The sequence below is a fragment of the Cervus canadensis genome, chromosome 2, assembly GCF_019320065.1.
Source record: "Cervus canadensis isolate Bull #8, Minnesota chromosome 2, ASM1932006v1, whole genome shotgun sequence".
Classification (NCBI taxonomy): Eukaryota; Metazoa; Chordata; class Mammalia; order Artiodactyla; family Cervidae; genus Cervus; species Cervus canadensis.
The window spans coordinates 7,778,321-7,806,306 of record NC_057387.1 but is presented as its reverse complement, the minus strand read 5'-3'; the positions used below and the strand labels follow the sequence as shown (position 1 = coordinate 7,806,306).

At 51.4% G+C, this 27,986-nt stretch overlaps 3 protein-coding genes across 12 annotated transcripts; all 3 read right to left on the bottom strand.

Annotated features, from left to right (window-relative positions):
• Positions 1 to 3,524: 3,524 nt before the first annotated feature.
• TSTD1 (thiosulfate sulfurtransferase like domain containing 1) lies at positions 3,525 to 5,126 on the bottom strand. Of its 3 annotated transcripts, none has more exons than XM_043451467.1 (4): positions 4,967 to 5,126; positions 4,499 to 4,621; positions 3,807 to 3,966; positions 3,525 to 3,717 (listed from the first exon to the last, which is right to left on the bottom strand). In XM_043451467.1, exons 1-4 carry the CDS (start codon positions 5,121 to 5,123, stop codon positions 3,666 to 3,668), a joined length of 492 nt encoding a protein of 163 aa, XP_043307402.1. In that variant the 5' UTR covers positions 5,124 to 5,126; the 3' UTR covers positions 3,525 to 3,665. The 3 variants fall into 3 exon arrangements, with proteins under 3 accessions (XP_043307402.1, XP_043307384.1, XP_043307393.1); XM_043451449.1 differs by having other exon boundaries at positions 4,850 to 5,005; XM_043451458.1 differs by lacking the exons at positions 4,499 to 4,621; positions 4,967 to 5,126 and adding an exon at positions 4,151 to 4,462 and having other exon boundaries at positions 3,807 to 4,067.
• A 108-nt stretch (positions 5,127 to 5,234) lies between these two features.
• On the bottom strand, positions 5,235 to 10,993 carry USF1 (upstream transcription factor 1). Of its 6 annotated transcripts, none has more exons than XM_043451409.1 (12): positions 10,871 to 10,990; positions 10,097 to 10,230; positions 8,905 to 9,012; positions 8,515 to 8,564; positions 8,237 to 8,352; positions 7,788 to 7,889; positions 7,354 to 7,549; positions 7,016 to 7,103; positions 6,819 to 6,877; positions 6,580 to 6,674; positions 6,199 to 6,327; positions 5,235 to 5,984 (listed from the first exon to the last, which is right to left on the bottom strand). In XM_043451409.1, the coding sequence occupies exons 6-12, from the start codon at positions 7,884 to 7,886 to the stop codon at positions 5,895 to 5,897; spliced, it is 756 nt and encodes a 251-aa protein (XP_043307344.1). In that variant the 5' UTR covers positions 7,887 to 7,889; positions 8,237 to 8,352; positions 8,515 to 8,564; positions 8,905 to 9,012; positions 10,097 to 10,230; positions 10,871 to 10,990; the 3' UTR covers positions 5,235 to 5,894. The 6 variants fall into 6 exon arrangements, with proteins under 6 accessions (XP_043307344.1, XP_043307363.1, XP_043307334.1 ...); XM_043451428.1 differs by having other exon boundaries at positions 8,268 to 8,352; XM_043451399.1 differs by having other exon boundaries at positions 8,920 to 9,012.
• A 1,641-nt stretch (positions 10,994 to 12,634) lies between these two features.
• Positions 12,635 to 27,451, bottom strand: ARHGAP30 (Rho GTPase activating protein 30). 3 transcript variants are annotated; one of them, XM_043451364.1, is made up of 12 exons: positions 27,032 to 27,451; positions 22,417 to 22,519; positions 20,584 to 20,728; positions 19,327 to 19,409; positions 19,078 to 19,185; positions 18,223 to 18,350; positions 17,585 to 17,756; positions 17,402 to 17,505; positions 17,246 to 17,323; positions 16,570 to 16,968; positions 15,081 to 15,346; positions 12,635 to 14,988 (listed from the first exon to the last, which is right to left on the bottom strand). In XM_043451364.1, the coding sequence occupies exons 1-12, from the start codon at positions 27,126 to 27,128 to the stop codon at positions 13,387 to 13,389; spliced, it is 3,285 nt and encodes a 1,094-aa protein (XP_043307299.1). In that variant the 5' UTR covers positions 27,129 to 27,451; the 3' UTR covers positions 12,635 to 13,386. The 3 variants fall into 3 exon arrangements, with proteins under 3 accessions (XP_043307299.1, XP_043307318.1, XP_043307308.1); XM_043451383.1 differs by having other exon boundaries at positions 15,252 to 15,346; XM_043451373.1 differs by having other exon boundaries at positions 17,402 to 17,502.
• Positions 27,452 to 27,986: the final 535 nt, after the last annotated feature.

Here is a 27,986-nt window from a genome sequence, read left to right as displayed (position 1 = left end):
TCTTCCCTCTGACCTTCATGAATCAGTTACATAATTTTATCGGCTTATTTTTCTTCCTTTTCCTTCAGTTTAAAAGTCCTCTGGATGAAGATAGCAAGCATCCTGCCAAATACATTCTTCTAATTTTTGTGAAATTCAGAGTGGCACAGAAGAGACTGGAAGCTTCCCAAACAGGGTAAATGGTGAGTAAAGGCCAGAGTCAGAGGGAGGAGGATCTACTCAGGCCACTAAAGAAACTAGCCTGATGGGAGCTGGCACTGAAAGATGTGTTTGAAAAGTCAGGGTGATGCCAGATCCAGACTAAAGACTGCTTGGAATGCCAGGTCAAGACACATGCTTGGGCCACTAGGCAACAAGGACCTATTGTAAATGATCAACTCTGACTGATAAGATTAAAATGTTATTTTAAGGTTGCTCAGGCAGCAACGTTTCAGAGAGACTGAAATTAGGAGATTCTGAGAGTTGGGAGGCTAGTAAAGCTCAACAAACACCTACTGAGAACTTGAGTCCCACGCAGTGGAGATAGGGAACCAAAAGCCAGTTCCTACCTTTGAGGAATTCATAATCAATTGAGAGAGAAACAACCAAAATGTAATGCAATAGATATGATGACACTCAACACAAACCTAGGGTAGACAAAGTATGATGGGAGAGGGAAGTCTGATGTAGCAAGGCAAGGCAAAGACAGAGAGCTGGCACACTCCAGCTCTTTTTTTTTTTTTTTAGCTGCACTGCACAGCATGTGGGATCTTAGTTCCCAGACCAGGGATCAAACCCTCACTCTCTGAAGTCGAAGTGCAGAGTCTTAACCACTGGACCACCAGGGAAGTCCCCACACTCCAGCTCTTCAGCCTCACCTGCTGACATAGTTAGCTATGAGGAAAGGGAAAGAGAACCTTAAAGGGCAAGGTAATAAGCTGGCCCAGCCCCACAAGATTATGACCCACAGTTAATGATGGGGAAAGAGGAATGTTCTCTTAACAATGATCAAGCCAGGGGGCATGGTCAGGGAGTAGGTCAGCTCAGTTTACTTCCAGGATTCTCTCTAACCCTCATCAGCTGAACGGAAGAAAGCAAGTATTGTAGGTTGGCAGACCAGGAAGGAAGCTAGAAAACTAGTTTAGGTGACAGAAGATAGAAAATGGTTGTCTAAAAAAAGATTAAGGATGGAATTGACTGGTCCCAGAGAAATTTTGGAGATTTCAGTGTTCTATATCTTGGTTAGGATGCTTGCTTCAAGTAAGTGTACAACTGTCAAAACTCAATGAAGTGAACACTTAAGAACACTGCATTTTAGGGAATCCCGGGGCAATCTAGTGGTTGGGACTTCATGCTTCCACTGCAGAGAGCACAGTTTGGATCCCTAGTTGGGAAGCTAAAATCCCACATGCCATGCAAAAAAAAAAAGGCATTTTATTGTAGGTAAATTATGCTTCACTAAAAAAGAAATGCTATAATCAAATTATAAAATTTGAGGAGAGATAAAAGAAGACTAGAACAGCTGAGACTCAACAAGGGAAATCTGGGACTTCCCTGGTAGTCTAGTGGTTGAGAGTCTGCCTGCCAATGCAGGGGACACGGGTTTGACCCCTGGCCCGGGAAGATCCCAGGCTTCCCAGGTGACACCAGTGGTAAAGAACCCACCTGCCAATGCAGGAGATATAAGAGACGCAGGGTCTATCCCTGGGTTGGGAAGATCCCCTTAAAGAGGGCACAGCAACCCATTCCAGTATCCTTGCCTGGAGAATCCCCATGGACAGAAGAGCCTGGTGGGCTACAGCCCATGGGGCCACAAAGCGTAGGACATGACTGAGGCGACTTAGCACACACGCATGCTGGGAAGATCCCACATGCCAAAGGGCACCTGAGCCCACATGATGCAGCTACCGAAACTCGAGCACGCTAGAGCTCTGCAACAAGAGAAGCCACCAGCAAGAAAAGCCCAAACACCACAAAAAAGAGTAGCCCCTGCTCACCGCAACTAAAGAAAGCCCCTGGAAAGCAATGAAGACCCAGCACAGACAAAAATAAATAAAAAAATTTTTTAAAGAGGGAAATTAAAGTCCAGGAAAAATTTCCCAACCAGTCTGAGAACCAAAGAAATTTTGGTATTTGAGGAAAGAGTAACTGACATCTATTATTTGCCAGACCCTAGACTAGACTCTTTCACATATTTCAAGTTTATCTCCAAACGCAACAATGTCCAGCTAAACTCAGTATTGTGACTAGTCCAGGGAAAGAATGAAATGGGTTTGTGAAAGGAGGTGGAGAGCTCAGATGAATGGAAGATTTTATGCAGTGTGCAGTGTAGACTGTGAAGTAAAAGATGTATAAGGGCTGGGTACAGTCCCAAAGGCAGAAGCGGGAGAGGAAAAGGTGAGAGAAAGGCAAGGAATATAGGAAATGCCTCCAAGGAATTTCTTCAGAAACTTGAAAAATCAGAAAACTGGGTCCATCTTTGACTCAACCTTCTCTTTTACAAATTAAGGAGTGAAATTTTTTATAATCAGATTTAACAAGTCAGAACTCAGGGACTTCCCTGGTGATTCAGTGGCTAAGACCCCTGGCTCCCAAAGCAGCGGGTCTGAGTTTGATCCTTGGTTAGGGAACTAGATCCCACATGTACCAATTAAGAGTTTGCATGCTTCAACTAAAGATCCTGCATGCCTCAATGAAGATTCAGTACAGCCAAATAAATTAATTTTAAAAAAAAACAAAAACTCTGACATTGAAATATTTAATAGGTCTGGAAGGATATGCATTAAACCATGAACCACGACAGAGGGAAATTACATACCTACTGTATAGTGTTGCATTTTGCCTCCGTGAGTATGTGCTGTTTCTTTCTGTGTTTCTTTTAAACCAATTAAATTCTGTTAAATCTACTGTGGGATCAAGGAACTGTGCTGGTAAAAACTCAGACCTCTTTCTGGTGGCACAGGGAGAGCTCCTCATACATGTGACCTATGCTTGGGATTAGGGGTGGCATCCATTCCTTCACCCAACTGCCTGGGAGAACCATTTCATTTCCTTAACCCAGTGACAAAGTCTGAGGGAAATGAGGTTGGGGCTGGGGACCTGAAGACCTAGAGCAACGGTACACACACTTTCTATAAAGGACTAGATACTTCAAAGAACATATAGTTTCTGTTGCAACTATTCCCCCATTTTGGCACAGTAATAGTCACGGACAATGTGTAAACAAATGGTCATGGTGGCAAGACCAAGTGGGGCCATAGTTTACTGACCTCTGGTCTAGTTCTGGCTCCTTACTGCATATCAGAATTACTTGAGGGCCTTGTGAAATCAGCTCCCACCAAATCAGAGATGAGGCCTAAGTTTTGTTTTGTTTTTTTACCAGGTGATTCTGGATTATTGTCTTTCAGCAAACTTCTGGGTGTTTTGGTTTTGGTTTTGGTTGGGGGACAGATGAATGCTGGAAGAAGGACCTAGGGCTGAATTGAAGTCTAGGTTATGATTAGAACTGTTTTCAGTCCACCTGACAAATTAAGTGCTTCCAATACTTTGATTAAATGCTCTTTATTTGCTGCTTTTCATGCACAGCACTGTAAGAAGTTGCTCAACCCAACAAGAGCCCCTTCATCACTCTTAGTTAAGGCGGCCACTGGCAGCGGGGAGGGAGCATTCAGTAAGCCACATTCTACCTAACCTTCTTTCTGGAGCCATTCTCTATAGGCCCCTTCATAGTTCCGAGCCCTGTGAAAAAAAATAGGGGTGAGGGAAGGACAGAGCCCAGGAGGCAGTCCCCAGGCACCACCGCCCCCGCCCTCTTACCAAGCCCATACCCTTTGTATCCAAGGCTCTGGGCCAACTGCGTGGCCTGCAAGCCCCGCTTGCCCATCTGACAGAAGAAAATGAGATTCTCTTCCAGCTTTGGCTTCTCAGCGGAGTACAAACCCTTGAAAGCAGCTGGCTCCATCTGCAGGGCGCTTTCCAACTCTGAAACTGGGAGGAGGAGTCGAGAGGATACAATGGAAAGCCGGCAGTTGGGCAATCTCAGGTTCAGTGGTTGGGTCTGGAAGGACCGGTCCTGTGGTCGAACACATCTCCAAGGGGCCCCAAAACAACACATGGTGACAACTCCTCCCCCCTCCACCCCCACCCACTTCAAGGACAGGATATGTCCTACCTGCCCAGGAGGTCAGCCAAACCACCTCTGAATGGAAGCCACTTCCCTAGTTTGTGAGGAGGCGCGGGCAAACTCAGGCATCCAGCTTTGGGGAGGTCAAGCGTGTGAATCCGGCCTGCCCCTTCCTCATTGCCTGTTACCCCCTCAAACTGGAAGGGCCAGTTCCGCTGCCAGGATCCGCCTCCCATCAGCCCTTCTTAAGCGAAGTTTGGGGGCCGGGAGCCACAGGAATACCGGACCCCTGTAACCTGTGCCTTCCCACATCATCCTAAATGAGGTCCTATTGGCTAAGACCCTCCTAAACTGTCTCCAATCCACCACCAGGGCTTACCCCCCTCAATCCCGTACCCGGGATGTTGATAGCCCCAGGGATGGTTCCAGCCGCCGCCTCCTCCCGGGATCTCACGTCAAAGAGCCGAGCCCGGCCCGAGGCCAGGAGCGAACGGAGTTCAGGGAGCGAGACCGTAGGCTCTGAGGAGAGGGGCACGCGAGCCTTGAGGGAAGCAGGACTGCCGCCCGCTCTCCTGCCGCGGGGCCCCCCTCACCTGGCCGCGCCCCAACCTGGCGGGGGATGCGTGAGGACCCCTCCGCCACTCCCCTTCGCGCCTCCCTCCGCGTGCACCTCCACCGGGGGCGTTCCGAGAGCTCCTAAGGCCACAAGTTGGTCTAGACCTGATCCCAGGTCTCCCCTGCAGGTACCTCCAGCCATGGTGCGCACCGCAAATGGGAGTTTCAGGAACCTGGCCCCGGCCCGCCCCCTGGGAGCGGGCAGCATCTCCCCCGCCCTCCCGAAGCTGCAGCTGAGCCGAGACCCACCGGAACCGGAAGCAAAGGCACCGCCTCCCGCACAGCCCCCGCCGCACCTGTTCCCGGTGCTCCTAACACTCGCAAGAGAAATCCTCGCGATTGCGGGCGTGGACGGCCAACGACACATTGGCCCGGCCCAAGTAGTAGGACTCATTGTCGTAACCATAGGAGCTCAGATACCCCACCCAACCTTGACCCAACCCTTACTAGTCAAAGCAGTGTGTTCCCTCCCTCCCAGCCTGGAGCCCACAAAGGGAGGAAGACCCAGAGACAGTTATGGCTCTGAACATTTTATCTTTAAAAAAAAAAAAGGAAAAAAAAAAAAAACCGTCCCCACAATGGGGTAAGGCCCCCAGTGGGCCCTGCCTCTTGTTCTCCGTGGTGCCAGAGACCTGCACAGGCCTTAGCTGCTTGCTGGCCAATCTCCTCTTCCTGGGGCAGCAGCCACTGCTAAGCCTCCGATCCCCACTTCCTGCTAAAGCCTGTTCCCCAGAGTCCTGAGGAGCACATCTGAGCTCCAGGGAAAGGAAGAACCAGTGGAAGCGCCAGTCCTGAGGCAAGCCAGGACACTGCTTGTCAGCAGGCCCTCTGCTGGCACCTTAAGCAAGCAGGGGGCAAGCCCCCCAGTTTAGTGTCCAGCGTCCAGCATGGAGACAGCACATGCATTGTGCAGGAGGAGCACAGGGGCCCGGGGGCTGCGTGGGAGGGTTGATTGGGCAAGACTGTCCGTGCACACCCACGGTGTGTGTTTCACACCACTGCAGGCTGCTAGATCACAGGGCCTTAATTCAAAGAGACGCCTTCTGAACTCCCTCCAGTCCCATGCCAAATGTGGGCAGTGAAGGAAAGGGGCGTGGGGTGATTAGCCTGTGGCTCCTGGGCTATCTGAAGTTCTCGGAAAGGGGCTGTAGAGCTTGGAGCCCCTGCGCCCCCAGAGTTAGTTGCTGTCAGTCTTGATGACAACCTCCACTCCGTGGTGCCGCAGCTGAGCTCGCAGCAGCAGATTCTTGTTCTTAAGTTCTTCTACCTGGACATGGGAAAGAGCAGTAAGGGAAACAGGTAGAAAAGTTAACACACCCAAGTCTCTGAACTTATTCAGACACCCACCAGTGATGAGGTATAGATAAAGCTCCCTCTATGGAAGACAAAATAGGGAGTCCCAAGCTGGGCTGGTGGCTAGGGAGGGAGGTCGAGGACAGCTGTACTGAGCGGGGGCAGGGGGCGGGGGGGGAGGTCCTGACCTGCTGTCGAAGCACATCGTTGTCCAGCTGTAGTTGGTCAAGCCCCTGCAGTTCTTCAGACAACCGGTGGTTACTCTGCCGAAGTTCCTGGATATAATCACAGGCTTTGGATAGAATTCCACCTTTACTCTGTTAAAAAAAAGCCAACAAAATAAGGACTAGGATATAAAAATACCTGGCTTGCTTTCCAAAAGCATGTTCACACTCTGGACCTTGTTTTCCCTTAAAGGATGGTGGAATAACATCTCCCAGGGATTCAGGAACCTCAGAGACAGATAGGAAAAAACTACTGCCATGTGTGCCCACTCTCTACCATTTCTGGAAGCAATGCCAGGAGACAGAATTCAGGCATCCTGGCCACTACCAGGGTCTTTCCATGACCTGGCCAGACTTGGTGCTCTCCATGGAGCAGTCTGGGATGATCTTGGACAGCTGTACAATCCAGTTGTTAATCTTGTCACGGCGGCGGCGCTCCACTGTGGGGCAAGCAGAGGACACGGTGACTCGGGGAGAACTCACCAAAGGCCCCAGGGTAATATTACCTAACCTCTCCCTTCAACATCATAGAGGTCCCCAATTCCACCAAACAGCTCCAAGCTTCACATGCAGATCATGCCTACCTTCATTATGCTGAGCCCTGCGTTTCTCATCCCGAGTTGTCCGGGGAGCTTCTGACTTCCTAACAATAGAGTCCAGGGGGGCCAGAGTGAGGCAAGGTCAAAAACTGAGATTGGAGTTTGGGGTGAGGAACCACACCAAATCTTTGGAAAGAATCAAGACTATTCCTGGTAACTGAGAAGAAACAAGGGTTACTCACGGGGAATAAGGGTGGGTCCTGGGGGCAATAGAGCGCTGGCTTCCTCCTTGCAGCACTTCTTGTGGTGACATCATCACAAAGAACTGACCTGTGAGGATGCAGGGGAGGTTCTGTCAGGACATGGAACTAGGACCTTCACCAAGCTCTAAGGCCAGGGCCCTGGGATCCTCCTCTAAAAAAAGACATACTGCCTCCTGCTGGAAGGGCAGCCCCAGACTCACTGCCTGCCCAGGTCTTAGTGATCATCAAGGGATCATGAGTAAAGGCCCACTGCCCACCAGCCACGTCCCGCAGCCTATCCTAGCCCCTCCAGCCAGCATCCTCACATAATATCTCACCAGTGCCAGGAGGGGTCGCCTGCCCCAGTAGTGCCTCTGAGCCCTGGGTAGTAACAACAGCTGCTGTACTCCCCGATGTGGTACCCCCTGCCCCATCTCCCACTGCAGTGCTGGGGAAGTAAGTATAGTGCGTCTCAGCAGCTGTCCCCTCTGTGTCAACTGCATCATCACTCGTGAACGCACCCTGGATCACGGCCTGGCAAGGGGAGCAAGAGAACAGAGACAAGTGACAGTCAGATACTTCCCATGAACTACTCTGCAGCTCTATCTCTTGTGAGCAGACAGGGAGAAACATCCAGAGAAGAAGAGTCTAGTGCTTTGGGTCAGGGCAGCCCCAGATGTCTCACTATCCCTAGCCACGCCCATCCTACTAGTTCCCTTCTTCATCTTACTACTCAGAGCTCAAGTCCCCTCTGCAGCCCATCCCCGTGTACCTGGGTCATGGATTGAGTGGCAGGGTAGCCACTGATGGCACCAGTCCCCTCAGTCTGGCCATCCAGCTGCCCTTCAGACACCTGGATCACCCTGTACATCACCTAGATTCAGGAAAGGGAGGAAGGGAAGAGAAAACAAGAAAGTAAGTGCTAGGGACTCCAGAGCTCCTCATAAAGCTTCTCTTGGATAGGGCCCCCCAAAAGAATCCTTCAGAGATGTGTATTTAACCATTTCCCCTCCTTTTCCCATACAGTGGTTTCGGCATAGCCCCCACCCCATACCAATCTCTACTGTAAACCTCATATTCCACCCCCCCCCAACTCCCACCCTCCAATTAGTCCACATCTTCACCTCATCCTCCAAACCAGGTCTCCCCATGACAGGTTCAATCACCTCCCTCAATGCCAACCCCAGGTAACACCTGCAGCCACCTGGCCCCCTCCCTTACCTGGCCCCCATTTTCAGTTCGGAAGACGTACTTGACGTTGGGGTCAGGGAAAGTGGCAGCTGACTGGATGCTAGCTATAGCCACACTGGTGGGGTCCTCCCCAGTTGCCACTGCGCCTGAATTAAAAGGAAAAAGTTTGTGAGTTCCGGCTTTTCTCCCTCTGTTGCACTTGCATGTCATTTAAAAAGAGAAGGGTACATAGGTGATAGGCCCATGGGGTGTGGGGTGAGACCACAATGGGCTGCTGGTCTCAGCTCAGTTCTGTTTCTCCCACTCACCTTCCTGAATCTGCACTGTCCCCTCTTCAGTTTCTGCTGTTTTCTGCTGCCTGTTTGTGAAGGGACAAGAGGAAGAATAAGGGGAAAAAGTCACTGGCCCAGTAACATATGGCTCCCAAACTCATTGGCATTCCCAACAGATGCTAGGGGAGGTTAGAATAACCAGAGCTGGTATATACCTAGCACTGAGTCAAGCATTTAACAGGCAATATCTTATTTAGTACTAAGAACAGCAATTATGAGTAGGTAGAACTACTTGCATTTTATAAACAGATTACATAGCTAGGTGATATAGCTGGGACCTAAATTGAGGTCTGCCTGACTCCAGAGCCAGTGCTCCTAGCCATTTTGCATTCTCCCAGGGTTCCCATCTCCCATTCCAGGCCCTACCTCTTCTTCACTCACCCCTTCATCTCTCTGTGAGGGGGTACATCCGAGGAACTGGTCCTTCTTTGGAAATCTTCGTATCTCCTGCCTCACAGGCCTGAGTGCTAAGTCCTGGTAGAAATCAGGGAATCTAGTGAGTCTAGGAAACTGAAAGCTCTCCGATTTCTAGAACCTAGGCTCCATGAAGACACATCCAGGAACATAACCAATCTTCTGCAAGGGACAACCAGCTTTCTCCATTCTAATGCTGAAGGCTGCCTACAGTGACTGAAAAAGCAATTCTACAAATAATGTTCCTCACCTCTCCAATTCTCACTCCATCTCCTGATGGAGAGGGGATAATTATACTGAAAGACTGAAACATATTTCTGGATGGATGATTATTAAAGCTATTATGATCTGCCATGATATCGGGATAAGGAGGGGCCATGTTTAGACCACAGCTATCAAAAAATACAGGACCATAGACCCTGATGCTTATTCCAGTTCCTCAGGCACACATACTGAACACCAACAAATACCTGTCCTCAGATCTATGAAAAGAAAACCTCCAGAACCCTAAAGGCCAGACTTGGCCCTTGGGCCCCATTCTACTGATCCGGCTGTTGTTTGGGGAAGTCCAGATATATGTCATTCATTAAAAAGACCTTAAAGCCCTAGTGTATCATCTTCAAGCCTCTACTATTTTATTCACCAAGCCTTCCTGTAGAACAACACAGTTGCTAAAATGTTGCCATGACAACTCCAAATCAACTGAACCCAGTGAGAAGGGAGAAAACTCCAGGGTTCGGAAAGAGGAGACAATGGGGGAGGAATCCATCCACAAGGTGCCTGCCTTAAGACCCTGACTGGGGCGGGGCGGGGCGGGGTAGACGGGCATGGGGTGGGGGGAGACGGCTGGAGTGCGGCGGGAGGTGGGCAGGAAAAACAAAGGAAGGCGCCTCCAGGAGGAAACAGCTATACAGTGTAAAGCAATAAAATAATCTCGACAGGAAAGGGGTGAGGTTTTTGTAAATTCTCTACCCATAAGGTCCCCCAAACCTTCATCTTCAGCGGATGAGTCATGGAAAGCTTGTATCCAAAGTGTTAACCCCCAAAAACGGAACTGAAAGTGAAACCGTCCAGAGGAAGTAGCGCTGCAAGAAGATCCCAGTCCCTAAGGGGGAAGTAGGACTGGTGTTTCAAGACCACCTACCGTTCTATCCTCAAACCTGCGGAGGAAATGCCCCTCTGAAGCTTGCAGCACTGACAGCAAAAGGAAGCAATCAAACCGAGGGCAGGGTACAGGAGGCGTCTCTAAGGCCCACAGCTGTCAGCCAGGAGCAGCTTCTGAGGACAATCGGCAACGGGGTCAGGCTACTTATTCAAATCTTAGTTGGACATCCGGAAGCATTTCCTGAGCTTTAGGGGTATGCGACACGGAAAGGGGGCTAGGATGTTGTGGCATGCGTGCACAGTCCGAGAAGGAGGGCCCTGCAAGAGCTTAGCTAAGTCTGGACACAAAGGGAAAAATCAAGTCCGCAAAGAAGTCAGGCACCTAGACCTCGCCTGAGAATGCGGCGTCTCCCTGCGGGCCCACCAACCAGCAGGCGCTCAGCAGCTGAGCTACGGCCAGGCGCGAGCCCAGGGGCCCGCGCGGCGACCCGGCTAGCCCGGCCGGGCTCACCCCCAGCCCGCGCTGCTCCTCGGGGGTAGGGAAGGACGCCGGGGGCTCAGCTAGCCCTGCGGTCTCCGGCCCAGCGGCCCGCGGCTGGCAGCGCAGGAGGGCGGGGACGTGCGCGCCCGGGGGCGGGGAGTGAGTTCGGCCCACAAAGGGGGTAGGAGATAAAGAGCCGGGCAATGCCCCCTCCCTCAAAACAAAGACTTCCGCCCCAGGAGTTCCTGAACCTAGAAAACGGGGAGAAAATCAACGCTGCTGTGCCTCGCCGGCTCACCCAGTCTCCAGACTCCCGCTATGTCCTGCACTCACCGGCCAACGCCGCCGCAGCCGCCGATCTCCCCCGACCGTGTTCTCCCCTCCGGACTCGGGTATCTCCAGGGACAGCTGATCATGCGCACTCCCAGCCCGCCGCCATGTTGGTGAGGGGCGGAAGTGTCTCTCGACCCACCCAGCCTTCTCTGCCTCCGAGCCGCCCGACTTCCGTTCCCTCCATGTTGCTGAGGGTTTGGATGCGGGCTTGCGTGGGGTGGTGCTGGTGCTGGGACGAAACAACCTTTTGGGGTCCTGGGAGAAGGACACTGAAGTCCAAGTGGCTTTAGGCAAGAACGTAAGAAGGACGATCAACTTGGTGCTACCATTTTTCTGCCGGCCAGGGCCATTTTAGTTCCAGGAGAAGTGAGCTTATATCAAATGAGGGACGTCAGATGGAGGCAGAGGCGCCGTCTTTAAAAAGAGCTATTTGGGAGGGCATCTTGGATCAGGCCACCCATTTGAAGTTTCCTATTGGAGATTAGGACATCTGGGCATACATAAATATGGATGTGCTCATGTGTATTAGTGTTAGCCGGGCTTCCCTGGCGGCTCAGTGGTTAATGAATCCTCCTGCTGGTGGAGGAGACGTAAGTTCCATCCCATGGTTGAGAAGATCCCCTGGAGGAGGAAATGGCAACCCACTCCAGTGTTCTTGCTTGGGAAATTCCATGAACAGAGGAGCCTGGCGGGCTACAGTCCGTGGAGTCGCAAAGAGTTGACAGGACTTAGCAACTGAACAGCAACATTAGCCTTTGTAGTCACTCGAAGACCCCGAAGGCGTCTAGTTTTTGTGAGTCTCAGTTTCTGTGAAAGGTATTTTAATTCCTTTTCTTTTCAGTCAGGACCTACCCTTAATGGATTTGAAGTAGTGTGGTGTAAGGGAAGAGTTCAGACCCTGAACCAGACAAATTTGGGTCTCAGACCTACCTCTGCCACTTGTTAGTTCTGAGACCTTTGGCAAACATTTTGACCTAATTAACTTTTGTTTCCTCACCTGTAAAATGAGATACTAGAGACTTCCCTGGTCTCTAGTCAAGTCACTTAGTCAAGTGACTAAGACTTTGTGCTCCCAATGCAGGGGATGCTAGGTTCCATCCTTGGTCACATGCCACAAGGATGCGTTCGCAGGCAGCAGCAGCAACAACAAAAGCCCACATGCTGCAACTAAGATGGAAAATCCCACGTGCTGCAATTAAGACCCAGTGCAGCCAAATAAAACTTTTTTTTTTTTTTAATGGAGATACCAGTACCAAACTTAAAAAATTATTCGGTGACCAAAAATTAAGAGCATAGATTCTGTGCACGTAGGATACCTAGCTCTACTGGCATATAAAGAGCATTATGTAAATATAAGTTTCCCTTCCTCATTTCCTGACCACTGTGAACCCAGCTCTAGTTTCTAGCTATAGGTCTCCACCACGACAATTGAGGAAGAACACCCAGACAATAAAAACAGAAGAATGCAACGTTTGACCAAACGTGAAGATATAACTATGCGTGCTAAGTCACTCCGGTCGTGTCTGACTTTGTGACCCTGTGCACTGTAGCCTGCCAGGCTCCTTAGTCTGTTGGGTTCGCCAGACAGAAATCCTGGAGTGGTTTGCCATTTCCTCATGCAGGGGATCTTCCAACCCAGGGATGTAACCCCCCATCTCTTACATATCCTGCATTGGCAGGTGGGTTATTTACTACTAGCACCACCTTGGAAGATATGGTATCTATCATTCAACACTTTAGTAAGTGTAAAAAGAAACCACACTATTTATGTGTAAAAATACAGCATTTATTCTGAGATATTGCCCCTTGGGACCTGTGGACCCATCTTGTCCAGAGAAATAATCCCAGAGCCTGAGTGACGCGATCCCTCTTCCCTAAAATAGGAAGTTATTCCAAAGGAGAAAGAAGAGGCCAGAGAGATCTACACAAGACCTCAGTTCCTAGAGATCCAGGGAGGCAGAAGGTTGGGGAGCTGGGAATGGAACTAGCCCTGCCAACAAATACTGTGTATTCAAAGAGTTTCCTGGACATTTTTCTCCTAATCTGGAGCTAATAGGAGCAGGAGGTATCCAAGGAACCAAGAGTAGAACAAGGATAGATAACCTCTAAAAGTGTGTGTAATAGGCTCCAACCTGGTCCTGACCCCGCCTCTACTCTGGACTTCCGTGAAGAGTTCATTGCCTCAGAGGAAGACGACCTTGGCTGGAGTTCCCTCTTCATTCTTCACTTTGAGAAACAGTTACGTTTTCCACCTACTCTTTGTTCCCTTTGGCCAGTGACCCCTCTCTCTGGGGACAGGATCTTGGTGACTTTCTCAGCAATCTCCTAAGGGATAAGTGTTTGTGTCTGAGACAAGCTCAGGTAAACAGACCAAGACAGTGCTTCCCAAGTCAAAACGAGAAGCTGCAGGGCCAAAACCTATAGAGCTGGGCACTACAGCTGTTCAGGCTGCAGATGAAATCGTCCTAGACCCGGGAGACAACTGCTGTCCCTTATTCCCAGTGCTCTGGTCCTAATTATAGTCCCTCACCTTTCCCAGAGTTAGCCTGTGTTTCGAATGCATATGATCGGCGCTGGGGGGACATAAGGGGATCAGGAGGTTGGGGTTCTCTGGGAGGCAGGCTAAACCGACTCCGGGGTCCAGACCCGTCTGTGCCCTCAGCTGGGATCTCCAGGCAGCTAAGGGGCCGGGGAGCGTAGGCAGGGATCATGCTATGGGGGGAGGTTTTGGGGATGAGGCTGTAGTCCCCAGCACCAGTACAGGTCTGGGTCCGCCGAACTGCCTGAGCTTCAGTCCTCTGGCGGTCCCGAGCCAGGGCCACGGCAGCATCAAAGGAAAGACTGCCCCCATTCCTCCAAGAGGAGCGGGAGGCTCGGGAGCTCCAGGCCCTGTCCCCATCGAGCCGGCCAGGCTTTGGGCATGGGTGTGCTGGTGCCACATGGATCTTGCCACACATCGCACTGGGCACCTTGGCAAACTGTGGCTTGGGCGGTACCACAGGCACAGAGCGGACCTGCTGGACCTGAACGAGGGTGGAAGCCAGGCGCATGCCCACGCCGCCAGCCGAGCCAGGGGGATTGGGCTGCCCCTCAGGGTCCGTCTCCTCCGGCCGAGGCGGCTGTGGGGCTGCCTGCTCTGTCTCAGAGGACTGGGAGCTGCCTCCTTTGGCACTGTCAACCTCCAGGGACTCTACCTGTGACCCTTCGGGGAGGGAACCCTCTTCTACACGTTCCCCTCCAGCTCTCTGGTCTCCCTCAGCTTCTCCGTGTCCACACTCCCGTTCCTTGCTGATCTCCCCTGCTCCTCCTTCAGCTGCTGCTGCTGCTGGGATCCTGCTATCTTCTCCATCTCCTTGGTCTTCTCTTGCCTCTTGACCCTCATCTCCCCTTTGTCCTTTGACCTCATTTTCTCTGCCTCCGTCAGCCTCTTTGTGTACAACTTCCCAGCTCTCTTCAGCAATTTGGTTTTCCTGGACCTCATGCTCTGAGTCCCTTCCAGCTGCTAGCTGGGCTTCATCTGCTTCCTCAGCACCTCCCTCTCTCTCAGTCTTTCTTTCCTTCCCCTTGTTTTTAACCAGCTCTCCTCCAGTTGCTTCCACACGCTTAGCTTCCTCCGTTCTCTCATCCTCTTGCTGACCTTTGGACTCCTCTGCCTTGGCCTGTGTCTCCTCCCCACATCCTTCTTTCAAACTGTCAATCAGCTGCTGGCTTCCCTCAGCCTCTGCTCCTTCCTCACTGGCCACTCTGCCCTCCACGTCACTCTCTGGGCTCCCCTCAGCCTCCTCCCTGGCGTCCCGTCTGCTTCCAGGCCCACCCTCCTTGTTCTCTCCATCTTCACTCAAGGCTTGCTCTCCCTCAGCCTGTCCTGAAGCCTCCTGTCTTCCAGACCCTGCTGCCTTTTCCTTTTCACTGCCTGGCCCCTCCCAGGTTGGGAGTTTGGGCTCCAGAAGGGGACTTAGGTCATCATAGGCACTCAGGAAGACTTCCTCCCCGCTTTCCTCCTCTGTTTCAGGCCTGGGGCCAGGAGAGTCCAGGGAACAGCAGCTGGGAGCCAGGACAAACTGTGCCTCATCCAGGGACAGGTCATCCAGGGGTGGCTCCACAGAGAACTCCTCCACCTGTAAATACAGCATCATGGCTTAGGACTACGTGGCCCTGTCCACCCTCTGGGCTCCTTAACACCCCCAAACCCAGCACAGTGCCTCCTTACCTGAGGCCCAACTCCCAGGAGCTCCTCCAGGTAGCCCAGCCCAGGGTCTTCCTCCCCAGGGGAGAAGGCTGCTCCTGCCGGTCCTGCCTTGGCCACCTCCCCGTCCTCCACCCCCACCCACTCAGGTTCTGAGCTGCTTGAGTCCTCTAGGAAGGAGAAGGAATCCTGCACCTCCTGGGACAAGCAGTCCTCCAGGGCAGGGGCCACGTCCACTGGGCCCGAGTCAGCCGAGGGACCTGGGGCGGGACTTGCCTCCAACTTCTCATCTGTTGGGAGAGAGAGAGTCCCAGGGATCCTAAGGTCAAGACCAGTTCTGACCCTTTCCAAGGTCAGTCTTCCTAGCACTGCTTATAGTATGGGCCCAACATTCCCAGCAGAGATGCTTCATGTGGCTGATCCTCGCAGACCAATATCCCTAACTGTTGGCTTATAGCCACCTTTTACAACTCCTGCCAGGTGCCAAGCCTTGTGCTATATGTTTTATAACGCATTGTTTTATTTTCTCCACAAAGCACCTTTATGATGTCGGGTATGTATCCCCGTTATATGTGGGAGGAAGTTGAGACTCAGAGGAGTTTGTCCAAGGTCACAAACAAGGGGCACAGCCAAATTAGAATCGCAGTCTCCTTTCCTCTGCAGTTGTTATCCTCACCCACCACCCAGCGCTGCCTCAGTCCTTCTCATTATTGACACTTAGGAACTGGAGTCAGAGCACAGATCAGATTCCAGCTGTGCCACCTCCTACCAAATTGCTTAACATAAGCCTCAGGTTCCACTGCTGTAATGTAAGGACAATAACCATACCCGAGTCAAGACTCTTGACAAAAGGAAATGAGCTAATGCCTTCAAAGTCCCTAACACAGCACATCACAAGCTCTCAACTACTGTTTGCTATTCTTAATGTTGTTGTTATTTTTGTGGTGCACGGGCTTAGTTTCCCTGAGGCATGTGGCGTCTTTCTGGAGCAGGGATTGAACCCGTGTCACCTGTTAATGTGTCTGTGCTCAGTCATGTCCAACGCTGTGCAATCCAATGGACTGTAGCCTTCCAGGTGCCTCTGCCCATGGAATTTTCCCAACAAGAATACTGGAGTGGGTTGCCCTTTCCTTCTCCAGAGGATCTTCCCAACCCAGGGATCGAACCCAGGTCCCTTGCCTCTCCTGCACTGGCAGGCAGATTCTTTACCACTGAGCTACCTGGGTAGCCAACTATTATATCTTCCTACTTTGTACTTAGTAATCCCTACCATATATATCTGACACAAATCCCCATTCTTAGGTGTATCAGTGACCTAAGGCTGCCAGAGAACCCTTCTACATGAAGCTACATGTATGAACAACCTAATAATGTTACTGGATTCCCTCAATCTTGAATTTGGAAAGGCAGCTAAAGATAACCACCCACAGTCCAGGGCAGATTCCCAGCTTCAGCGCCGCAGCGTAGAGCTCTAGTCCCTTCTCCCAGTCCTGGGCAATCCTTGGGTCCTTACCTGGGGGGCCAGGGCCAAGGCCGGGGCCAGGACCAGGGCCAGAGGCAGGGCTTGGCCGGGGCTGTAGGGCAGGATGTTGAAGACCACGGGCAAACCCCAAGGGGATGTTAGCGATGTTGTTTGGAGATATGTTGAGCATATTGCTGATGTGTGCTGGGAGGTTGACAGCGTAGGGCCCTGAGATGTGGACACCAGCGCGGCGCTCCGCGTGGCTGCTACCCCCAACACGGGCTGCTGACCGCCCAGGTCGTGGTGTGCCGGGCTCGGAGCTCGTGCCGCCCAGCGCCTCCGGGTCCGGCTCCTGCTCACCCTCTGCCGCTTCCACGGAATCATTCTCCAAGCTTTCCGTCAGCAGTGGGCCTGGCCGAGGACTGCTGGATCCGACCAACCCCTCTGGTTCTGTGGAGGAGAGAAAGGTGGGCCATACCTCAGCCACAGGGGGCCTGGACACACCTCAGAAAGCCTCCGAGGAGGGCCCTCTGTTTGTCTGTAGCCTGGAAGGCACCAGGCCCAGCTTCGCTTAGCCACCACCGCCAACCCTTCACAAACAGCTGAGCAGAGGTCACCCCACCAACACGTACTTAGGAACGCCCTTCCCTCCCTGGAGATGGAGTCACTGGCCATCACTACCCTTCCCCACACACACACACACACACGAGTGCACAGCTGTACTCACCATCACTAACCCCAGCCACAGCACTCAGCGAGTCCATGCTCTTGGCTGGCCGCAGAGTCCCCTTATCAGATTTGTCCTCTGCAAGACAGGGATGTGCATAGAGCCAGGACCTAGTGCACCCTCAGCAGAACTCCCCCTATATCTCCGTAGACTTACCCCTGTCCTCAGCCCCCCGTGGAAGTTTACGTTTGGTCTCATGGCCAGAGCGACCCAGATTGAAGATAGATTTCCACTTCCTGACCTTCAGAGACCCCTTCCTCCTGGAGGGAATGGAGAAATCACTGCAGTTGGTGCCTGACGGCCAGTGCAGGGGAGAAGGACCCAGGAAGAAGGCCTTACTTGTGCTCTGCGATCTCTATGATGGTGTGGTAGGGCCGCATCTGGGGGGGTCCATCACCAGCCTGCAGGATGCTCGGCAGATTGTAGGGCAGGGACCGTGGCATAACGTCCTCAGGGCTGCCTGACACCCGGACCCCTGGGAGTGATCGCCATCCACTTTCCACTTCACTACCTAGGAAAGGAAAGAGGAATTGGCCAGTCCGGAACAGAAAGAGGGCTTCGGGTACCCACCTCCTCACTGCATCCTCCACTCGCTAACTACCAAGGTAGGGGATATACCTGGAGATCGATCCTATGTGCTCAAGAGGAAGTCCTCAGGGACAAAGAGGGCCAGGAGATCCCAGGACATAGGCCCAGTGGGCTGGGGATGGGATGATCAGTCACTAGCCTCGAGAACCGGGCTGGGCATTAAGAGGTCAAGCTATGCCCTAGACTGAGAGCAGAAGAGGCCCGCTCAAGTCCTAACTGCACCATTCTTCTGTAGGGTCTTCTCCACATGACCATAAGAACTTATGAGACTCAGTCTTGTTATCTGCAAAGCAGGGTGACTGAACTGGATGATCTTGGAGGCCTTCTCTAACTCTGACGTGACTCCCTAGGCAGAGAGTGGTGATGTGGGGGGTGGGAGAGACACTGACCAGAGAGAGCAGCACCCCCAAAAAGCTGGTCCACATGCGTGAGGATGAACTCGACGACGATGGACTGCACACGCACCTCCATGAAGGCTGCTGTCCCATTGAAGCCTGAGGCTTCTATATCCTTAGACCTGCGGAGGTGTGGAGTTATGCCCCGCAGCCCCACTGCATTTCCCCATTCAAATTTCCCTAAAAATACCTTATACCCTTTCCTCTGCATACCATTAAACCCATTCCCCCTTTTAATCAACATGCATGATTCAAGTCTCAAATGGCCACTTCCTCCGGGAAGCCTTCTTGGACACCCTGCTCAGGATATTAGTCTCTACCTCCTCTGCCCACCAGGGTGCCTGTGTATAACAAATCTCAGGACTTCTTATAGTTTACCGTGCACCACAGGGAGTGACATGCAGGCCACTTCTCCAAGATACTTGCTCAACAAACATTTGACAAGGCCCACCGCACCCAACCCCCCACAGCCCCCCAGCTCCCACACCCTGCACTGCCCCCATCTCCTGTCCAGTCCCTGAGCTAAGTGACAACAGTGTAAGAAAACATAAAGGCCCAGAAATTCCCTGGTGCTCCTGTGGTTAGGATTCTACCTTCCACTGCAGAGGGCACAGATTTGATCCCTGGGCAGGGAACTAAGACCCCACATGCTTCTCAGTGTGGCCTTGGGGACTTGACTCAAGCTCAGAGAAAGGGCTCCCCTAGGTGAGCGCCACGCCACACCGTGTAATCCTGAGCCTTCCTGTTCTCACTGGGTGAGACCCCTCTCCAGTACCACACAGCCACACTCCATCCTCACGCGGCTCCCCAGGGGCTAGGCTCCGCCAGGACACCCACGCATGCACCCACCTCAGCAAGTTGGGGGCCCACACGATGGCCAGGTTGCGCGCGTGCATGTTGGTCTGGGCGCTGAATGAGGCCATGTGCACCAAGTGCCTCATGAGGAACTCCAGGGTCCTGCAGAAAGGGGGCGTCAGGGGGCAGAGCTCACGCAGGGTGGCAGCAGGAAGAGAACTGACAAGTCAAGGCCCCAGGTAAAGAGAGAGCCTGGGCTCAGTGGGGGGAGTCCGGACTTTTGTCAGGAGGAGCCCCACACACCTGTAGTTGGGGACCGGAAGTTCTTGAAGCACATCTAGGATCTTGACCAAGCGCTCTGGTTCCAGTTGTACAGCCACAGCCTCCTGGTTGGGAGCAAGGAGCAGGACTCAGTGACAGGGGCTGCCCCAGCATCCTCCCCAGAGCTCTGAGCCAAACTCTCGGAAACAGTCTGTGCTGCACCCCGCGCCATCCCCCAGCCCTGGACTTTCGAAGCACACTGAAGTAGCGGACAGAACTTGGGTCCCACAGAGACCTGCCGCTGACTCTTGGCTCTGCCACTTAGGGCTTTGTGACCCTGAGCAGCCCCCTGCTGCTCTGCCTGAGTGTCCTCATCAGCAGTGCTCTGACACTGGAAAACATTCGTGGTTTCATCCTGTGGGCATGCCAGGGGCCGCGGTTTATTTCAGGGTGTCCGGGAAGGCCTGTGCCCACCCAGCCTGGTCTATTTGGGCTGAATGGCATGCCCTGGCTGTGTAGGATCTCTAAATGATGTCATGCTCAATAAAATGCAACTTAATTTAAAAGTGTTGCTCAAGGCAGTTCCCTGGCGGTCTCACATCTCAGCGGTTAGGAAGCTCTCACAGTCGAGTGCTCTGTTTCAATAACCGGTCGGGGAACTAAAATCCCATAAGCTAGAAGGTGCAACCAATAAATAAATAAATACTTTTAAAAGTATAAGTAAAAATGTTACTCAGTTCCAGATAGCGCTTCTGCCATGTATTTTCTTTCTCTTTAAAACGTTATTTATGTGTTTGGCGGTGCCGGGTCTTAGTAGTGGCACCTGGGATCTAGTTCCTTGACCAGGGATTGAACCCTGGCCCCCTGCATTGGGAGCGGGAGTCCTAGCCACTGGCCCACCAGGGATGTTCTGTCATGTATTTTTTTATTCAAGAGATGTTCAACACACAAATCACAGTTCACAGAAGGGCACACTTGAAAACCGTTTGGCTTCCTGAAAGTGTTCTCGTTCTCTTAAGTGTGGGGAAGCTCTGGTCTAGGTGATTTCCAAGGGCTTTCCAGTTTCTGCTCTCCCACAGTCTCCCCCTGCGCTGCCTGTGGTTTGCAGGCCTTGGGGAAAGGAGGGACAGGGCAGGGCAGAGATGGCAGCACTAGGAGATTTGTAGGGAAGGGTCTTGTCACTTCCTTGTGGTCTCTGTCACTCAGGGTCCCTAGGACTCTGTCTGGGGCACATCTGGGATGTCACATCAGAGCGGCCGCCCTCTGCCTTCTCTCCCACTCCCCTTCCACTGAACTCACAGCGAACTTGTCATAGAGCCGGTACGTGAGCAGGGGGTCTGGCAGCTCTCTGAAGTAGGCCTTGCACAAGGAGGAGACACAGTGAATGTCCTGAAGGTAAACATCTCGCCGCAGGTCTGGCTTCCGTTCGGCCTCAAATTCCTGCCTGGGGAGGTACAGAGTAGTCAGGAGTGGTGGGGGTCTGGGGCAGTGTGGGGAGAGGGGGAGCTGTAGAGATGGGCTCCAGGCAAGGTCGAGGGTCAGTATGTATGAAACTTGGAAGGAAGAGGTTGGGGGCGTGTATATACGTGAGGCAGCAAGCTTAAGGCACTGTTCTTGTCAACATGCAGAGTTGACGTGAGGTGGATGAGTAGACCTATACATGAACAGGGATACATGTCAGGATGTAGAGAAGGTGTGAGCGGCAGTATAGGGATATGTAGGAGTCAGTAGAAATGGAGGAGTGAGCCTAAAATGTGTGTTTCTGGCTACATGCAAAGATAGATGCAACTAAGTTTTAGAAGGAAACGTAAGTGTAAATTTTCCTGACCTTGGACCTAGGCAACAGTTTCTTGGATATGACACCAAAAGCACAAGCAACCAAGGAAAAAAATAGATAAATTTAACATCAAAGTTACAAACTATTGTGTGAGAAAGGACACTATCAAGAAAATGAAGAAAACCCACAGAATGGGAGAACATATTTGCAAGTCATAGATTTAGTCAGTATCTCATATTCAGAATTCATCATGAACTCCTACAACTCAAAACAGACAAATAACCTATTTTTTTAATGAACAAAGTTTATGAATAGACATTTCTCCAAAGAAGATATACAAATGACTAATAAGCACACAAAGTATTTGACTTCATTAGCTCTTAGGAAAATGCAAATATAGATGAAATATGACTTCACAGCATTATGGTGGCTATAATCAAAAAGATACACAGTAACAAATGTTGACAGGGATGTGGAGAACCCTCATACATTGCTTGTAGGAATGTAAAATGATGCAACTGCTGTGGGAAATGGTTTGACAGTTTCTTTAAAAGTTCAACATAGAGTTACCACTCGACCCAGCAATCCCACTTTTAGGTATATACTCAAGAGAATTGAAACCATATGTCCACACAAATACTCGTACACAAAATGTTTATAGCAGCATTAATCATAACAGCCAAAAGGTAGGAACAACCCAAATAGCCATCAATTGATAAATGGGTAAACATAATGTGATAACACCACACAATGGAATATTTTTCAGCCATAAAAAGGAATGGTAAAGTACTGGTGCATGCGACAATATGTATGAACCTTGAAAACATGCTAAGTGAAAAAAAGCCAGCCATAGAAAGTTACCATTATATGATCCCATTTATGTGAAATGTCCAGAATAGGCAACTCCGTAGACAGAAAGTAGACTCAGGGCTGGGGGAGAAGGGAAATGTGGAGTGACTGTGGGTACAGGGTTTCTTTGGAGTTGATGCTCTGGAATTAGACAGCGGTGGAGGTTGCACAACCTTGTAAATATACTAAAAACCATTGAATTATACATTTGCAAATGGTGAATTTTATGGCCTGTGAATTATATCTAAATCTGTCTTTAAAGCTGGGTGGGTACATGTGGGAGTGGAGGAGTGTGTATATGTGTACATGTGCGTGTGCACACACATGCGTCTGTGCAGTCTAGCCTGTGGGAAGTGTGGGGCATGGTGTTAACCTTTCCTGAGGAGACTAGAGCTCCTCCCTTGGACAGTACCTGTCATCTGTGTTTCCTTCTCCCCAATTCCCCTCACCCCTCTGTCTTCCTGGCCTCAATGGCCACAGAGCCCTCCCCTCACTGCCTGACTCACCGGAGCTTCTGGATGTTGGAAGAGACCCCTGAGAGGCGGTAGATCCCATCCACCACTCCATACTCCTCCACAAACTCTGCACAGCTCCTTAGCACCTGGGGCACTGGGGACACAGAAGGGGCAGAGAAGAATCAGAAGGTCTGGGAGATCAGAGATCCCAGAACGTCTGAGAAATGGACACATCAGGGAAGGGGGATGGGGAGATAGAAGGAAAAACTCATGGAATAAACACTTATCAGAAAGATTCTTGCAGGATACCAGCTCCAGCCTGCCAACCTGTTATAATCTCTCTGCCCATTGGGTCTAGAGTCTTGGCATAAATTCCCCCAGTGAGGGTGAGATCACTGCCTCCCCAGACTGCCCATTCCCATTAGAAAGTTCTGCCTCTGTTGACCTGAAATTTCTCTCTCTGGAATTACTAGTTGCTACTACAAAAATTTTAGAGGGACAGCAATGCAGTTGGAAGAGGTAAAAAACTGATCTTGAAAGTGCATTTACTAACACTCTACAGAAGTTAAAGGAACATTAATTCTTCCAACCAGGATGGAACAGAGCTGGTAGACATTACTGTGAAGCACCTCCTCTGGTTAGCGAGTGCATGGATATTAGATCTGTCATTCCTAGGTACACAGAATTGTAACAGACCTTCAGACTGGTCCATTCAGGAGACAAGCACCTATGTGCCAAGTGCTGTGCATTAGACATGAAAACAGAGGATCAAAGCAGTGATGAGTGCCCAGGATCAACCTGATAGAGCCAGAATTCAGATCCAAGAATGCAAAAAACTGTTATCCCCCCCTGCCTTGGAGCCTTCCCCAGTTACTGGACTGTAGGTACCTTAAGGACAAGATCTAAGTATGACCAATCTTGCTTTCCCTCAACTTATCTGTCATGGTGTCTCAATCATGGGAAATCCTCAAAAACCATGCGTTGAATCTCATCTCCACAAGGCCACAAAGTTATGTCTCTAAAGCACTTCCATGCTTGAAATCCTTTGCTACATATACACTCTGCTCCACCCCAATCTTCAATGCTTAGCTTACAAACACAGAATAAAATAAAAACTCCTCAACAGGTATACTGCATAAGACCCTTCACAAACCAGATCCAACTGCCATCCAGCCTTACCAGTTCCAGCCAGCCCCCTCTCCGCGCCGCCCCCCACCCCATTAAATCCTATGGTCCAGCCCTTTGCTGTTCCTTGGACAAGCCCTGGTACAATCACTCATGTTTTCCTTTGCTTGGAATGCCTTCCTCTCTGTCTCTGCCGGTGAATCCCTATGCATTCCTCAAAACACACCGCAGACATCACTTCCAGTTCTGAACTCTTTGCTGATATCTGTTTCATAGTTCCCACACTCCTTTGTTTATATCTGTACTATAGTACTTATTGTACTTTGTTATGATTAGTATATTTTGTGTCTATACCTTCTGACAAATAGTAACGTCCTCCCCAGCATCTAGCACAGTGTTGAAACAGAGCAGGTGCTCAACAGATGTTTATTAAATTACTCAATGAATTAGTCAATGAATTGGAGATTTAATAGAGAATGTTGCTTAAGACAAAACACTGGGTCCAATTAAGTGAGACTCAGCAGAGAAAACCCTGTCTTGTGTTAGCGTCAGAAAAAGATGTACTTCTCCTAAGCCACCTATATTTTTCTTTTTTTTTGCCGCCTATATTTTTCGTGTAGGCTTTATGAATTTTATACCTGATTATCTTTACCTCTTTATTTTAACTGTCAGGAAGCCTATATCTTGGAACCATACGGAACTACTTGAAATGCATTTCTGAGCACTGAGCTCACCCTTCTTGTTTTCCCTACAACTTAATTCCTTCAGTCATTTATTCTTCTTATTTGGTGTTTTGGAAGTCATCCATCCCAAGCTCATTGTGGAATTAACTAAGTTAGAAATACAGACTGAAGAAAATAATAAATCCATCAAACACTATTTTAAACCTTCCTTGTATGACCTGGTGTCCACACCCTTTACCCTCGTGCACCCCAGAACCGGGACTTGGGTAGGAGAAGGAAAGCACCAAGGCTGCACAATTTTTTTTTGAAGGCTGCAAAATTTAAGGAAGCACTCACTCTTAGGGTCATGCCAGAGCCAGCTGTGCACATGAATGATCTTGAGAGTGAACGCCTCCTTAAGAAAGAGGCACCTAGGACACTTGCCTGGCCCTGAGAGTGAGCGCTTCCTTAAATTTTGTGCCCTAGTCACCTCTCTTGCCTCATCTTAGTCCTGGCCCTACAGTTCGACACCCATCGCTTCAGGATCTGGGCCCATTTGCCAGGGTCTCCCAACCTCAGGTTCCCAGCATTGAATGCAGAGACGGGGCAGACCCTCCTCATTCAAGCTGTTGCTCTACCCTACTGCTACCCCAGCTCTTGTAGCCATCACTTGTAAACATCATAAATAGTTTGCTGTCACCTAAGTCCCAAGCTCTTTTCACATGAACTGCAACCAAGTCAGGTCTTCCCCATCGTTCTCTGTTGATTTTTGAACCTCCAGAGGAGGCCTTGAAAGAAGACAACCGAGAGCCTAAGGAGTCAAAGCCATAGAGGAAATGGGTCAAGGAGATGGAGGATGAGATAACAGGATCAGAGTGATGGAGGAGTCAAGGAGACAGAGATAAGAGAAATGGGGTCAGAGATAAGACACAGAGTTGGGGTGGTAGAGTCCAAGAGTTAGAGTAAAGGGTGGGTCAGAGGAGAGGTCCTGAAGCTTAGAAACCTGGAGAGTCAGAAACCTGAACAAGGTCTCAAAGAGTTAAAGTTCAGGGCTTAGGAAGGAAGAGGTCTACCTGAGCCAAAGAGCTGGGAGAGGTTGCTAAAATGGAGCAGAGCAGCAAGGGTTTGGGAGCCCAAGGTAATCAGGATAAATTAACCAGAAACACAGCTTTCCACTGTCCTGGACTTTCACTTTTGCTGGGTCTTACTTAGCTTAAAGAGAGAAGCCAGTTATGGCTTCTCTCTACCCTTCAACTTTCCACCTGTCTGCTAGGAGGAGCTGGGGGAAGGGGAGAAGGCTGCCGCTGCTGCCCTGCTGCCTAAGATTCTCCTCCACCCTTGGATTCAGATGTGGCTTTGGTGAAGGGCAGGAGGTGCTTCTGTCTCTCTCTCTGGGATTCATTAGGACCTGAACCCAGCAACCTGTCTGTCCCTTCCAGAGAACAGGCCCCACACCATCTGAGGCCAGGAAGGTTACAGGAGTGGGGTCTGGGTTGGCTGTGGGGTCAGCGTTTCAACATGAGGTTGGCAGGGGGTCCACAGGGAAGGACAGTGCCAGGATGAGGAGGCTGAACCGAGGGTTCGCAGAGAACTAGAAGAACATCAGCCCCAGCTAAAGCATGTGGCCCTCGGCCAAGAGCCATCTTTCTCAAGATTGTGATTCCTCTTGTCAGCCCTGCGCTGGCTGCTAGGCTCTGCCCCGTGAGAAGATAAAGGTACAGAGAAACCACTTCAGCTGTTGTACACCCTTCCTTGGGGCCTGGGTTTTCCCTTAATCGAGGCCTGTGGGGATGGGGGCCTCTGGGGGAGGAGAAAAGGGGAAGGAGGTGTCTGGAGACACAGGGGCGGGGCTAAGAGCAGGAAATGAGCTGGGACCCACCAACACCCTGCCTCCACTGCAGGCACCACAGCCCAGAGCAGAGAAGAGGACAAAGAGGAAATGACAGATTGGGGTGGGGTTGGCGGGGGGGGGCGGGGGGTGGCGATGGAAATCGTGTCCTTCTTTGGGAGGAGCTCAAAGTACCAAAAAACAAGCCGGGCTGGGCAAGTCAGGATGTATGCATTCAATTCCAAGTAAATCAAGAAATGTTTCTGAGCGTCTACTCCACACCAAGCATAGTCGGGGACCAGTGTTGTCCTGGCCCTGCTGGTTCCCAAGCCCCTCCAAGGTAATCCAGGGACGGTGCCTGAGGGCATCCTCACACCCACCTTCCTTTGTACCCTCCACCCCCACCTTCAAACCAGGCTCAGGCCATCCCTCTTATTCTTCTGGTGTTCCCCATTTCAGCAGCTTCTCGCCTTACCCTCCACTTTGAACCTGCTTCTCCTTTGCGCATGGAGAACCAGAGGATCACAGAGACTGGGGGAGGGGACCACCCCTACCCCACATCTTCACCTGTGGCCCAGCAAGGCTGCAAAGAGACCAGAGCCCCGTAACCTCTTCTCCTCCAACCAGGAAACCCCCATCCTTCCCATGTGCCGCCCTCACCCTCTCCAGGGGCCCTTCTTCTGTCTTCTTTCATTCTGCCCCAAGGACTGTCCATGCTCCTCAGTCGCGCATTTCCTGACCCTGTCCCCAGCTGTCATCTTCTCACCTCTACTCCGTCTCCCTCTCCTGGGTTCCCAGCCTTTCCATCCTCTCCTCTCAAGCGTCCTCATTCTCATCCCCAGGCGGTCCCACGGAAGAGCTCTTCGGCCGCCTTCGCCAAGCCACATTTCCTGCCCTGTCTGCGCATCAGCCTCCTGGGGGTGACCCCGTGCCTCTGCCCCTTCTCCATGGGCTCCCGGAAAAACTGTTTCTGTGCCCTCCAAGTCGACCAGGCTGGAGAAGCCCTGTGCCTCCCCTCCACCCAGCAGCAGCTCCGGGCTGGCCTCCTTACCCTCCTGGCCTGAGTGGTGCAGGTGCTCCTGCAAGTCACACCCAAACACCCGCTCCTTGGAGCTGCCCTTCTTCTTTCCTTTCTGCCGGGACTTCATGGCCGGAGCCCCAGGGCCCTGGCCCAGCCACCTCGGTCCCCCAAGACCTTTGCCCTACTAGTCCCCCATGGGCTCCCAAGCCAGCCTCTGGGCTAGGCCTGGCCCCAGGGGGGCAGGGCTCAGAACTGGGGGTGGAGGGTGGCCTGGGCAACGGGCAGCAGCTCCTGCCTCTGGGGCCCCGGCCACACGGAAGTAGCTGTGGAAGAGGAAGCTGCTAGGACCCCGGCAAGAAGCTGTGTCTCGTGGCTGGGACTGGCACTCGCCCTTCTCGCCCTGGGGCGAGACTCACTCAGCCCTGGGGTGGCAGGAAGCCGTGCAGCTCCTTAAACCCGCTTCCTGTTAGAGCATCTTTGCAACCACAGGGCTGGGGTGGGGGAGGTAGCTGACATTCACATCCTCACCCATTGCTGGGCCTCTGCTCATTGGTCAAGAGGTGGTGATGTCAGAGCCCTTGGGTGGGGTGGTAGCGCCTGGGGCACAAGCAGGTGACGGGCACTCTTAGAGACCAGAATCCTGGGGTCTGAGGTTGATACCCCAGCATTGCCGAGGAGCAGAGCAACGCGGGGCTCTGCAGGGCGCACCAAGGAGGGAGGAGCCCAGCCTCCGACTCTTACAGGCCTGAAGTGTTGTTCGAGTCACATTACTGTGCTAAGCCTCAGTTTCCACACATATGAAAAAATGAAGAGTAGACTAAGATGATCTTTAAATCCTCCCAACTCTAATATCCTGTGGAACCCAACATTTTACACTGCTGTTTACTTTCCAGGCCTGTTGAAGTAAAACTCCAGTAAAAGATAGGATATAAAATACTGCCAGCTGAGTTACTGCCTATCCTGGAAGGGGTCTTCCCATCCACTG

Bases quoted from the DNA above. Each gene is read 5' to 3' on its own strand.
- ARHGAP30 (XM_043451364.1), bottom strand. From the start codon at position 27,128: ATGAAGTCCCGGCAGAAAGGAAAGAAGAAGGGCAGCTCCAAGGAGCGG. The intron at 18,351-19,077 runs GTGGGTGCATGC...ACACCTCCGCAG, and splicing joins TGGGCCCCCAACTTGCTGAG to GTCTAAGGATATAGAAGCCT. The intron at 16,969-17,245 runs GTGAGTACAGCT...TCTCCTCCACAG, and splicing joins TGTGGCTGGGGTTAGTGATG to AACCAGAGGGGTTGGTCGGA.
- TSTD1 (XM_043451458.1), bottom strand. From the start codon at position 4,338: ATGGGAGGCGGATCCTGGCAGCGGAACTGGCCCTTCCAGTTTGAGGGG. The intron at 4,068-4,150 runs GTAGGACATATC...GGCCCCTTGGAG, and splicing joins TTGGCTGACCTCCTGGGCAG to ATGTGTTCGACCACAGGACC. The intron at 3,718-3,806 runs GTATGGGCTTGG...TTTTTTTCACAG, and splicing joins CAGAGCCTTGGATACAAAGG to GGCTCGGAACTATGAAGGGG.
- USF1 (XM_043451399.1), bottom strand. The intron at 8,353-8,514 runs GTGAGTGGGAGA...CTTTTAATTCAG, and splicing joins GACAGTGCAGATTCAGGAAG to GCGCAGTGGCAACTGGGGAG. The intron at 6,878-7,015 runs GTGAGTAACCCT...CTCTATTGTTAG, and splicing joins AGGACCCACCCTTATTCCCC to GAAGTCAGAAGCTCCCCGGA.